Source organism: Clupea harengus, chromosome 23 (genome assembly GCF_900700415.2).
Source record: "Clupea harengus chromosome 23, Ch_v2.0.2, whole genome shotgun sequence".
Taxonomy (NCBI): Eukaryota; Metazoa; Chordata; class Actinopteri; order Clupeiformes; family Clupeidae; genus Clupea; species Clupea harengus.
The window spans coordinates 6,543,292-6,556,454 of record NC_045174.1 but is presented as its reverse complement, the minus strand read 5'-3'; the positions used below and the strand labels follow the sequence as shown (position 1 = coordinate 6,556,454).

General features: G+C 42.4%; 1 protein-coding gene across 3 annotated transcripts in view; it reads right to left on the bottom strand.

Annotated features, from left to right (window-relative positions):
* tmem94 (transmembrane protein 94) overlaps positions 1 to 13,163 on the bottom strand; it is a 34,652-nt gene that overhangs the window by 15,056 nt on the left and 6,433 nt on the right. Inside the window, exons 3-15 of one of the 3 annotated variants that reach the window (XM_012814675.3) lie at positions 11,750 to 11,872; positions 10,279 to 10,406; positions 9,793 to 9,929; positions 8,729 to 8,937; positions 8,384 to 8,535; positions 8,170 to 8,272; positions 7,987 to 8,073; positions 7,005 to 7,121; positions 6,212 to 6,268; positions 1,626 to 1,730; positions 1,123 to 1,296; positions 720 to 944; positions 127 to 445 (exon numbers count right to left, since the gene is read on the bottom strand). In XM_012814675.3, coding sequence (XP_012670129.1) covers positions 127 to 445; positions 720 to 944; positions 1,123 to 1,296; positions 1,626 to 1,730; positions 6,212 to 6,268; positions 7,005 to 7,121; positions 7,987 to 8,073; positions 8,170 to 8,272; positions 8,384 to 8,535; positions 8,729 to 8,937; positions 9,793 to 9,929; positions 10,279 to 10,406; positions 11,750 to 11,872 — 1,936 coding nt within the window. The remainder of the gene's footprint in view (positions 1 to 126; positions 446 to 719; positions 945 to 1,122; positions 1,297 to 1,625; positions 1,731 to 6,211; positions 6,269 to 7,004; positions 7,122 to 7,986; positions 8,074 to 8,169; positions 8,273 to 8,383; positions 8,536 to 8,728; positions 8,938 to 9,792; positions 9,930 to 10,278; positions 10,407 to 11,749; positions 11,873 to 13,163) is intronic. The other 2 variants (XM_012814674.3, XM_031560624.2) reach the window with 2 other exon arrangements.

Here is a 13,163-nt window from a genome sequence, read left to right as displayed (position 1 = left end):
CTAGATTACACACTTTAAGCACAACTGCCACTCATCTAGACAATACAACCACATGACTTTTCTCTATAGACAAACAGCCACATGCAACAGATAGATATATCTGAATGTGTCCTGATTGGTCCTCACCTATGAGGCGTGAGAGCTCACACAGGCCCCAGGGCACGTGGAGGGGCAGCACGGCACCATGGCTCTCCTGCAGCGCCAGGTTGGACAGGTGGTCTGAGAAGTGGCACAGCTGCTGGGTGACGTTGGCGTTGCACAGGTTGAGCAGGATGTTCAGGCCCAGAGGCTTGAGTGACGGGAGGTGGCCCTGCCAGCCAGAGTCATCAAACTGAATGCTGACGGGGTTCTGCTGGTCCTGGGACAGACTGAGCATCTCGAGGTGGTAGTCACACACAAAGTCTTCTGCTTCACAGAACCCAGACGCATCCTCTACACATGGCTGCTGTTAGTAGATGGGGAAGAGAGTAAATACACAGAAGGCCTTTCTGCACAGACAGTCACATTTCAACAGAATAGACATCATAGCAACCTTGGATGGATGGGGCAAAATGTATTTATTTATGTCAAATGTCTTTGTTTGGCATGCCGCTAATGTGTGGATTTATGTTACTGTTCAGTAAACAATAATAATAATAAAAACAAGGGGGTGTTGTGTGTGAGTGTGTATGTGTCCATATGTGTATGCGTGTTGGAAAGAGTGAGAAAGAGGGATATACCTGGGATGGTTGATCTTCGCCACCTTCGGTGTCATGGCTGAAGCTCACATTGGAGCCAGATGGGTGTTTGACGCGTGAGGTCTGAGGGGCCCGGCGGGGCCTCTGTGCGTCCGAGGCGCGAGCGGTGTCATGGGACGTCTCACTGGGCTCCTGTTCTCCTGCCATCATCAGGGCGGAGCAGTCGCCCATGGGGAGGCGCAGGAGAGCTTCTACCTCCTGGACCTGCTTCAGTCAAGAGGTGGAGGAGGAGAACACATGTTTGGCTTTAGGAGTTACCAATACTCTACATTTGCCTACAGTGATGATCCAAGAAGTGAAAACAAACCAATCTAGTTCAGTTTATTGTAGATTTAGATTGTAGATTTTGATACAGAGTCATGTGACCACAAAGGCACTGCCTTACCTCATCTCGGTCCTCCTCTCCCTCCATTCGGCCGTAGGAATCGATTGAGAGGTCATCTCTGAGGTCCTCCTGACTGTCATGATCCATCTCCACACGCCCACTGAAGAACAGCACAGTCTCTGGGCTGGGGTTGGGCCATGACAAGATTCCCTGCTTGTCCACACAGCACAGCACCTGTGTATAACACACACACGTACACACAAACACACACACACACACACACAGACACACACACACACACACACACACAGACACACGCACACACACAGACACACGCACACAAACACACACACACACAAACACACACACACACACACACACACAATTACTAGGCTTCCCAGAATATTATTCACTTTGTGCTCGAGATTTAATCACCTTCATACTTTAACCATTGAACTAAACATTGTGTGGCAGATTTTCCATTCTGGCCAGTTGCAACACATGAAATAGCCAGCAGGGAGAGTACCCACTGTGACTGATCCCAGATCAGGGAAAGTACTCACTGTGACTGATCCCAGATCGTGCAACAGACTGGAGGTGTAGCAAAGTGTACGTGATTCTCCCTTTAGCATGCCCACCAGGTGCCTCCACACAGAACGCAACATCTCCTACACACACACACACGTACAAAAAAAAAAGAAAATCAGTAACCAATCCTCACAGGAGTTCATGATTTATAAACTGGATAGTTTCTTTCCCTTGGGTCACCAGCAGTGCCTTTGGAAATCTAAAAGTAGTTGGTAAAAGCCCTGGTTGAAAACTAAAATCCAAAAAGCATTTATTTAAGGCAGACGATCGCTCTTTACAAACTCAGGCTTGTGGTAACACTATACCTGCCAACCACCCAAATCAGAATTCGATATCTAAAATGGTGGGGTGACACAGTGAAGAGTTTGATATCTAAAATGGTGTGGTGTACAGAGTGAAGAGTTTGATATCTAAAATGGTGTGATGCACAGTGAAGAGTTTGATATCTAAAATGGTGTGGTGCACAGTGAAGAGAAGAAAAAGAGGAAGAAAGTGTAGGCCAGGGTCAAGACATGCAACGCAGCTTTCATTGCAGAAATACAATAGAATTATGACAGAGAAAGATAGCTGACACACAGAGAATACTAAATTATTACTTCTGTGAGAATCAAATTAAAAGGTCATGAGGTCCATTTCAATCTATTTAGATTCATCCTCCAATACCATAGATTTTAGAAATTCAGAGAGAGACATCTCTAGTTCCATCAAGCAACAGACTGATTTTCTTTGACTGATTTGAACTTCTGGGGATAAGACACAATACTGTTGACTGTTTCTATTTACTCTGCTTTGTCATTTCAATGCCATTTTTGTCACCTTCTTCCATCACAACTTGTCCATTACAGTTACACAAGTTGTCTTTGCTCCTGTTATGCAAGCAGCGTGTTCTGACGAGATAAGATTAACAACGAGTCTTGGGTCAATGAGTTTAGTTAATATAATTTAAACAGCCTTTGCATACAAGAAAATATTGTTTTTGGCAAGTAACTGTATAATAAGCAGGATAATGTATAGACCACCAATCAGTATTGAAAAATAAATCCAACCCCCGACGCTCCACACTGACTATACACTACCCCTTAAATATTAATGACAAACCCCGACGCTCCACACTGACTATACACTACCCCTTAAATATTAATGACAAACCCCCGACGCTCCACACTGACTATACACTACCCCTTAAATATTAATGACAAACCCCGACGCTCCACACTGACTATACACTACCCCTTAAATATTAATGACAAACCCCGACGCTCCACACTGACTATACACTACCCCTTAAATATTAATGACAAACCCCCGACGCTCCACACTGACTATACACTACCCCTTAAATATTAATGACAAACCCCGACGCTCCACACTGACTATACACTACCCCTTAAATATTAATGACAAACCCCGACGCTCCACACTGACTATACACTACCCCTTAAATATTAATGACAAACCCCGACGCTCCACACTGACTATACACTACCCCTTAAATATTAATGACAAACCCCGACGCTCCACACTGACTATACTACCCTTAAATATTAATGACAAACCCCGACGCTCCACACTGACTATACACTACCCCTTAAATATTAATGTAATGACAAACCCCGACGCTCCACACTGACTATACACTACCCCTTAAATATTAATGACAAACCCCGACGCTCCACACTGACTATACACTACCCCTTAAATATTAATGACAAACCCCGACGCTCCACACTGACTATACACTACCCCTTAAATATTAATGACAAACCCCCGACGCTCCACACTGACTATACACTAACCCTTAAATATTAATGACAAACCCCCGACGCTCCACACTGACTATACACTACCCCTTAAATATTAATGACAAACCCCCGACGCTCCACACTGACTATACACTACCCCTTAAATATTAATGACAAACCCCCGACGCTCCACACTGACTATACACTACCCCTTAAATATTAATGACAAACCCCCGACGCTCCACACTGACTATACACTACCCCTTAAATATTAATGACAAACCCCCGACGCTCCACACTGACTATACACTACCCCTTAAATATTAATGACAAACCCCACCCATGCCAAGTGGCATCATCATAGGGTTCAATCATCTATATATTTGGCTATGTATTTGATCAATTACTTCTAGTTTGCTTGGTGATAGACTTGCCAAAATATCTATCTAGATATAAAACAAAATAAAGGAATGTGCACACATCATCATTATTTAACAATAAGAAAGCTGAAACCATTTAGTTAAAAGGAATTTTTGGAATTTAAAAATAGTTGAAGACAGTACCTTTCTTCCGAGAATGTATTTTTCCCTAGCCACCCAAGTAATAACGGCAACAGACAGCACAGTTATGGTGAGCGACCATTCATCATTTCAAACACCCCTAACAGTGCATGACTCTTAGGACCAATCCTTTCATGCACACAACCATACCAAGCAAAAGGACAGAATATCTTTGTTTAAATATACCTATGTAACAATTTGACACTTTTTTAGGTATATTTTTATAGGCAACTGTAGGTAGAGATAACGTATTTCCGGTGGGATCCGTATTAAAACCGGAAGTTGGAACTTTACTTCGGCCTCTGGTTGGTTAAAACTTGTCATCTGACCTGAACAGCCAATCACTTGTGTGTTTAGTCGTATGACTTCGTAAAAGTTCGGTTAACAAGTCAGTTGAGTATTGAGCCGCATAACTTCGCAGAAATAAAAAAAAATACAAAAAACAATTGTTTAAAAGGCAGGCGATCGACACAATTTCTCAACGAAAAAGTAAAGGTCCTGGTATTAGCCAGTCAAACGGAGTAAAGTACCCACTTCGGGTTTCAATACGGATCCCACCGGAAATACGTTATCTCTACCTACAGCAACTAGTTGTGGTATTGTCTTCAAATTCATTTTGATGGTATATGGTGGCCATGTGAAGAACAGATAAAACTCTCGTTCCCACTAGCTATCCAGGATATGCACTATGTAGTTCTGTGTTCTACCCATCCAGGATATGCACTATGTAGTTCTGTGTTTTTTGCTATGATAATGTAAGAAAAGCTTTCAGAGCATGACACTATCAGCTATATCACCAAAAGATAGGTGAGTTCTGTGACACTATCAGCTATATCACCAAAAGATAGGTGAGTTCTGTGACACTATCAGCTATATCACCAAAAGATAGGTAAGTTCTGTGACACTACCAGCTATATCACCAAAAGATAGGTGAGTTCTGTGACACTACCAGCTATATCACCAAAAGATAGGTGAGTTCTGTGACACTATCAGCTATATCACCAAAAGATAGGTGAGTTCTGTGACACTACCAGCTATATCACCAAAAGATAGGTGAGTTCTGTGACACTATCAGCTATATCACCAAAAGATAGGTGAGTTCTGTGACACTATCAGCTATATCACCAAAAGATAGGTGAGTTCTGTGACACTATCAGCTATATCACCAAAAGATAGGTGAGTTCTGTGACACTATCAGCTATATCACCAAAAGATAGGTGAGTTCTGTGACACTATCAGCTATATCACCAAAAGATAGGTGAGTTCTGTGACACTATCAGCTATATCACCAAAAGATAGGTGAGTTCTGTGACACTATCAGCTATATCACCAAAAGATAGGTGAGTTCTGTGACACTATCAGCTATATCACCAAAAGATAGGTGAGTTCTGTGACACTATCAGCTATATCACCAAAAGATAGGTGAGTTCTGTGACACTATCAGCTATATCACCAAAAGATAGGTGAGTTCTGTGACACTATCAGCTATATCACCAAAAGATAGGTGAGTTCTGTGACACTATCAGCTATATCACCAAAAGATAGGTGAGTTCTGTGACACTATCAGCTATATCACCAAAAGATAGGTGAGTTCTGTGACACTACCAGCTATATCACCAAAAGATAGGTGAGTTCTGTGACACTATCAGCTATATCACCAAAAGATAGGTGAGTTCTGTGACACTACCAGCTATATCACCAAAAGATAGGTGAGTTCTGTGACACTACCAGCTATATCACCAAAAGATAGGTGAGTTCTGTGACACTATCAGCTATATCACCAAAAGATAGGTGAGTTCTGTGACACTATCAGCTATATCACCAAAAGATAGGTGAGTTCTGTGACACTATCAGCTATATCACCAAAAGATAGGTGAGTTCTGTGTTAGGTGTTCTGTGACAAAGTATCAGAAAATCAGAAAGTGACTGAGACGATACAAGAAGTATTTGAGTATTACTTGCAAGGAGACTTCTTATTTCTAACATGCATATCTGAGGCAAACACACGTGAAGAGGCAGATTGAAGAGGGAAGGAAGGGCAGGCATGCCATTTCCCATCACACGGATGGTAATACACATGTGAAAAAGGCGAAGGCAAAAGACAATGTGAAACAAGAACGTGCCCAATAACATCTGCTCAAGCGGTGCTTTAAAACAAACATTCAATGAAGTCATGAGAAGGCAGGGTGGAGGATCGGGATGATGGGGGAGGGGGGTGGGGTGCAGGGGTCAAAAGGGAGAGGGATTGTGAGGATATACCTGCGAGGACACCACTTCCGTGTAGCTGCTCAGAGTGTCCTCAGAGAACTTAGCAAGCTGGATCAAGAGAAGAGGCTCATTAACAGCAGGCCCCTTTGTTAGCTTTGCACAACCATTTTAAGTTCAGGCCTTAAGAGTTTGGTTTCGACCTTCAAACCAAGGATACAACGTTGCTAAGGAATAAATGGATGTCATCCAACATGAGGAAACAGTTTATCCCAAAGGACAGACCTCAGAACTATAAATACTGGGGCAACACAGTCTGACTAAACATCAGTTAATTAGACTTTTTTTTTTAAAGAATGCTTGCACTTGTGTTACACAGCATTTGTAGTTTGCTAGTTTGGGAATATTCCGAGACACGAATTTGATTTAGAACAGAGTACAACAACCCATATCAGCTTTTCACAAGGGAATTCAGGATGTGCTTCACATCTCCAGTGAGACCACTGCCAGAATAACATGTCTATCAAAGCTGCAGTCAATGTTGTTTTTAGAACAAGAACTGAAATACTTGTAGAGACCCATAATAATGACATCTAAAGGGTAATAGTTGAGTCTCCCAGTATCTTCTGTGCATGTTGATACTTTATTTGAGGAGTTCTTAGAGTGTATTGCACAGTGCCAATGGGGAACACTATATTTATCAGGCCTTCAGACTTAATCATCATCTTCCAGTCCAGATGCATTTTCAATTTTGAAAACAAAAGCTACTTCCTACACCTCAAAGTGAATGTTTGTTTTGTGTTGTATCTGGATGTCTGTGGTTGTTTGTGTAAATTGAATGGCTTACCATTCCAATGGGGGAGTTGCGGCTGGACTCTGCTAAAACACGAGCCTCCCCATATGCATTCACCAGCACCCACATGACGGGGAACAGCAGAGGAAGGATAGGCAGCACTCCCATCATCTACAAAGACAAGATGGGGAACACAAATAAGTAGAATCGGCCAGTCAATCTTTCAAAAGAAATCCCAACAGGACTGCAAAGCGTTTACTATTATACAGTTAGTGGCCAAAACAAAGAGATTTCTTCAAATATTTCTTGATAATGATTTTATTGCCCTTTCATGGAAATGTTTCACCTAAATAATATTACTTCATACAAATAGAACTTTAAAGTTGCAGGTGTTGCATGGCAATGTATTATCTGCTGACTGAGAATTACAATGAATTTCTCGCGGAATGATATGAAACTGGTGACAGACATAGAGACTTAGATAATGAAAGTTATAGCGCCCACTATGTTCAAAATTTCACAACATTTGGTGTGTGACCAAAGGAAGTTGTAGTGATTGTTTGTACCAAAATTGGTTAAGTTTGCACCTTTACATCAGAAGATATTGGATGTAGTCATTATGGGCAACACCCTCAAATTTGATTGAAATGTAACTTTGAAACTGGTTGACGAATCAAAAATCTGAAAATAAGTTTTTGTCAGCATAGTCTGTAAATGATGTACACAACATTTTGAGAGATTTTTTGAAAATGCTGGAAATATTTGGCGGGAAATTGCGGAAATGGGTGCATTAGATTCCGGGGCTTTCAACGAATCAGAAGAAAAAATATGTTTCTACATTAATGGTTAGCCGGGTACATCAAAAAAGCTTCAGTGTTCAGGGATTTTCAGGGACCTCGACTAAGTTGGCCTCTAGATAAACCAATCTACAATGTACATCACATGCAACAGATTCATATCATACACACAGCCAGTGGACCTTTCCATAACTCTAGCTTTTCCAAGACTTCATTTTCTTATTGTAGAGCAGAAATACCTGCAACTGGAAGAAGTTGAATGGGGCAGGAGTCAGACTGGGAGTGTCACAGAAGAAGCGCACTGTGTTAACAGTGAAGAAGGCCACCTGCGCAGAGAAAAACACACTTGGCATTAAGAACATAGCAGGGAGCAGATCATTACATCACATTCGTCTCATCAAAGTCAGAAAGTGTTACCATACCAACACAGCAGGACATGCATATTTGCCCATGATGGTCTGAACGGTGAAACGCTCGTTGTCCAGGGCTGTGATTGGTCGAGACAGAGCCAGGTCTAAACTGTTCCTGTTGAACATTTAAATATGTCAGAAGTGATGCATTTAAATGAACTAAGGAATAAAGGATAACACAGGGATAACGGGGACATTTTCTTCCAGCATCCGGGTGACTGCTAACCTGATGTTATTGAGCACGGGTGTGCGGACCACCCTGAAGAGCCGGTGCTGCTGAGGGCTGTGGGGGCCCCTCTTCTCAATCCCACGGGGTGATGGAGGGGGGGAGAACGGAGGGAAGAGATCTCCTGGCTCCAGCACAATGTGCTCATCATCCTAAAGAACAAAAACAATAGGAGACACTGATCATTACATACCACTGACAATATTCAACAGAGATAGCTCTAAAAACCGATAAAGATTTTCTAGATGAAATATAATCTAATCAGGTTCCCCGATACATGAAACAGACACCCAGTCTTGTTAAATCAGAGAGAGAGAAGGAGAGGGAGAAAGCGAGAGAGGTCACCTTGATTCCTCTGAGAGAAGCAAAAGTCTCCTGACCAGGCCTCAGAGCAATGACATCCCCCTCCACCAGCAGACTGACCGGTAGATTGACCAGCTGTTCATCTCGATAGGTCCAGTGCAGGGACCAGGATGGGGAGGAAGGAGTGTAGAGGTCAGGGTAGAGCGCAGGGGCCCATCTGAATGGCTGCTCTCCACAGACTTCCAGATGATCTAGAAGAGATAAGAAGAGTTGAGCCGGGGTTCAGTAAACACAATCTACTCAGAAAATATTCAGAGCAGGGAACAAAACATGAAGTATGATCATCCAGCAGAAATACACAAAAACTGCCATGCAGTTATTTTCAAAAACATACGCAAAAACAAAAAATATCAACAATATAATCATATAAACATGGTCGGTGCTAGGGTTGCACAGTATACCGATACGGAATAAGGATGTGGTACTGTTTGGCTATTTGATCTGGCTAATAGGAATAAGGATGTGGTACTGCATGGCTATTTGATCTGGCTAAGAGGAATAAGTACGTGTTACTGCATGGCTATTTGATATGGCTAAGAGGAATCCGTCTCTTTAAGCACAGCTCTGACAGCGGTGACACTGCACTAGTGATGTGTGTGACGTTACAGGAAAAAAACCTGACTGAGTTTGAAATATGAGCCGCAGCAACCATGAAAGGGCCTCATGACGTATGCAAATACTGCTGTCGTAGGGACCTAACTGCAGAGAGACTTTTGTCACCTAACTGCAGAGAGACTTTTGTCACCTAACTGCAGAGAAACTTGTCACCTAACTGCAGAGAGACTTTTGTCACCTAACTGCAGAGAGACTTTTGTCACCTAACTGCAAAGACTTTTGTCACCTAACAAACAAACAAGCAACCAAACAAGTCATCACAACATCCCACCACAACAGAAATGAACTAATGCTCACGTGCTATATAACAATAGCATTAGATATGACCTGATCAAAAGTCATCACAAAACGTTCGGTTTTAAAAGTATAGAAATTCATGACTTTTTATTCCTATCGAAACACTAGTCAGACTACAGTCACTCAACCCTCACCACTGAGCTGTGTGATGATGGCGTTGAGCCTCCGAACCATTTCACTCTTCATCAAGCGCTGTTGACGGCTGACGAGGAGCAGGTTGAGCAGGAGCAGAAGGGAGAGAGCCCCAGCATTCACCAGCTCGATCCCACCACTGACAACACAAACAACAACAGCACTGTCACTCTCACCATTTCCATAGATGGCACAGCATTGTCTGCTGTATAAACAGACATTTCAACTTTACAATGATTTCTATGGTAGGCAATCAAATTAAGGCACACTTCAGTTTGATTTATTAATGTATGATTTATGTTTGAAATAGCACATTAAAATCTGCTTTATGCTAATCTATCCAATCCCCCCATCTGAGGCATCCCTTTTCCAGTACCAAGGCTATGTTCCACAGTTTTGCACATCTAACAGCCCACTAATTAAATTAAATACTGGAAAATGAAAACGCCTTCACTAAAAGTGCTGAAAGTATGCAGCAATGACTTCACCTGCCATGTGGCTGGCTGCCGTGGCAGCAGAGCAGCCCCAAGACCACCAGCAGAGTGAGTGCCGCTCCTGGCCAGTGAAAGCAAGAGTGGCGATTGTTTTGGTGGAGAAAGCTCTGTGTCCATAGATCCTGTAATTAAACATAAAGTCAGTTGTCAAGGGTGAACAGTGTTTCTGAGATGCAGCCAGTTTGTGTCTGTGTACCTGTGTAAGTGGGGGTATATGTAGTGTGTGTCTTTGTGAGAGATACCTCATACTTACTCAATGTTGCTAAATGAAATCTTGTCCAACTGCCCAACACAAGTAAAAGCTTATATTGGACTAGTGGTCTGAACATTTGCCTGAATGTCAATTGTACTCAAATTGTATACTGAAGTAAAAAAAAAAATAAAAATAAAAAAAAACCAGAAAAAGGGAAAAGGGGGAAAAATAAAATGGTATTTAGAAAATCATACGAGGGATTTCACTGGGACCTAAGCCAGTAGTTTGAGTTTGGTGATTATATTCATAGGAGAACACTTCAATAAGCCAATCTCAGTCTATCAGTGCCCTTTAGTGCGTTATCTTGGAAACACACATAATGTTCCCTCTACATAACAGTGAATGTTCTCCCATATAGTGTTGATCCCCTCAGAACCCTCAAGTCAGTACCATGTCAATAATGCTGCAAGTGAAGAGGATATATTTGTACTGTGTTGTGACTAAGATATATTTAGTCAGTCTTGACTTTTTAAAGGGTATTTTTTTTTTGTGAATTTATTGGAAAACGTTTCTTTCCTCCATGCCATCATCATGTCACGTGTTAGGAATCTTTTTTAATCAAGACAAAATTGACCTAATTTGACATCCAGAAGGTAAATGTCATGTATGGTGTCTGCAATTGTCTTGCTAGGTGACAATCTCTCAACACACTTTAAGCAACCGCCTACAACCAACCAACAAACGCACTGAGACAGTGTGTCAACAAGAGACTGTGTCATGTGTGTCAACAAGAGACTGTGTCATGTGTGTCAACAAGAGACAGTGTCATGTGTGTCAACAAGAGACAGTGTCACGTGTGTCAACAAGAGACAGTGTCATGAGTGTCAACAAGAGACAGTGTCATGTGTGTCAACAAGAGACAGTGTCATGTGTGTCAACAAGAGACAGTGTCATGTGTCTCAACAAGAGACAGTGTCATGTGTGTCAACAAGAGACAGTGTCATGTGTGTCAACAAGAGACAGTGTCATGTGTGTCAACAAGAGACAGTGTCATGTGTGTCAACAAGAGACAGTGCAATGTTTGTCAACGAGAGACAGTGCCATGTGTGTCAACAAGAGACAGCGTCATGTGTGTCAACAAGAGACAGTGTCATGTGTGTCAACAAGAGACAGCGTCATGTGTGTCAACAAGAGTGTGCCATCTGGGTGTAACAGTATGAGGTGTGCTGAATGACCTGGGTGTGTGTGCCGTGTCACAGGTTTGGCAAATACCTGTAGGGTGGGTCTCCTTCTGCCAGACCTCTGGTGCTGCTCCAGGAGATTGGAGAGCTGGGTGTGCAATGTCCGGAGAGCCTGAGTCGTAGATAGCCCAAGAGGGGTCACCTGCTGCTCCTCCTATGACAGATAAGACATCAGATGCGCTCTCTCTATGAACGGACATTTCAAAAGAACATTATGCAACAGCGTGTGCTATATGACTTGTCCTTTGAAACATGCCATAAAATTGAGGGATCAGACAAATTGGCACAGATATGAACTTGCATGTGGAGCAGTTAGGGATACAATAAGGTATATTGTCGAAACATTCAGTATGCCCCCTGTGGTTTAATACGCACAAGTGAACCATGGCATTAAGGTACGCCTGTCAATTTCTTATCATTTTCAAAACCTGCTTTCTGTGCTGTTGACTACATGCACTTTGTACATTCAGATCCGCACTAAAAACCTGGAGCCTGTTCCAATTCCCCTGGAGTCCATCAGTGCTCTGTATGCAAAGAAGAGCTGGTGAAGAGAGGGGGAACTAAAAACAAAATGATCTCAGCTCCAATTTGACAAAAGTGCTAGACAGAGAGAAGCACCACGTCTTTCAAACCTGCTGTGTGGGAACATTTTGGATTGAGCCTTCAATATGATGACGGGGACAAGAGGACTGTACACACAAAGCTTTGAGTCTGCATGCATGGTTTTGCCACTTGAGTGGAAACATTTCTAACATGATGTCTCATTAACATCGCCATCACTCCCTATCCCACTGTTGCCTTCCAACAACAATTTGTGACAAATAAAAAAAAGCTAGAAACTAGAAGGGCACTTGGGGAGTGCAGACCTCTGCCCAGGCCACATGCCTCATCTCGCAGTGTTAGCTGAAGTGGAGCTAAACTAGTGGAGCTGCCCTGGGAGTCAGATCAGATCCGCTCCAAAGTGTAATGGCTTATTCCTTGGCCCATGCTACACCTGTCATGGAAATGGAGCCAGTAGTTTTTGTGTAATCCTACAGACAGACAAAACATTGGCAGAGGTAATAATGAAAGCAGTAGGAGTATTTATAGCCAAAGATTTGCAGCTTTATTCTGTGATTACTGACGTGAGATTTACCTGATGTAAAAATAAACCACGTTACAATGTCCCTTCCTGCCCTCATTTCAACAGCAAAGCTCTGCTCTATGAAACATCACACAGAGAAATTGAAATCAAATGGACTGAGATACCCTATCTATCTCTCTCCACTGATAGTTGGTCCACCAGAGCAGGTGAAAGCTACCTCACTGTAGTACAGATAGAGACAAGGCCTCAGCTGCCAACACTCATGCTGACATTTTTAAAAGGAAGTTTTATTTGACTGGAGGCAAAAAAAAGGATGATTTTAGTTTGTTTTCTTAAATATAAAGATACCGAAATCGCACTG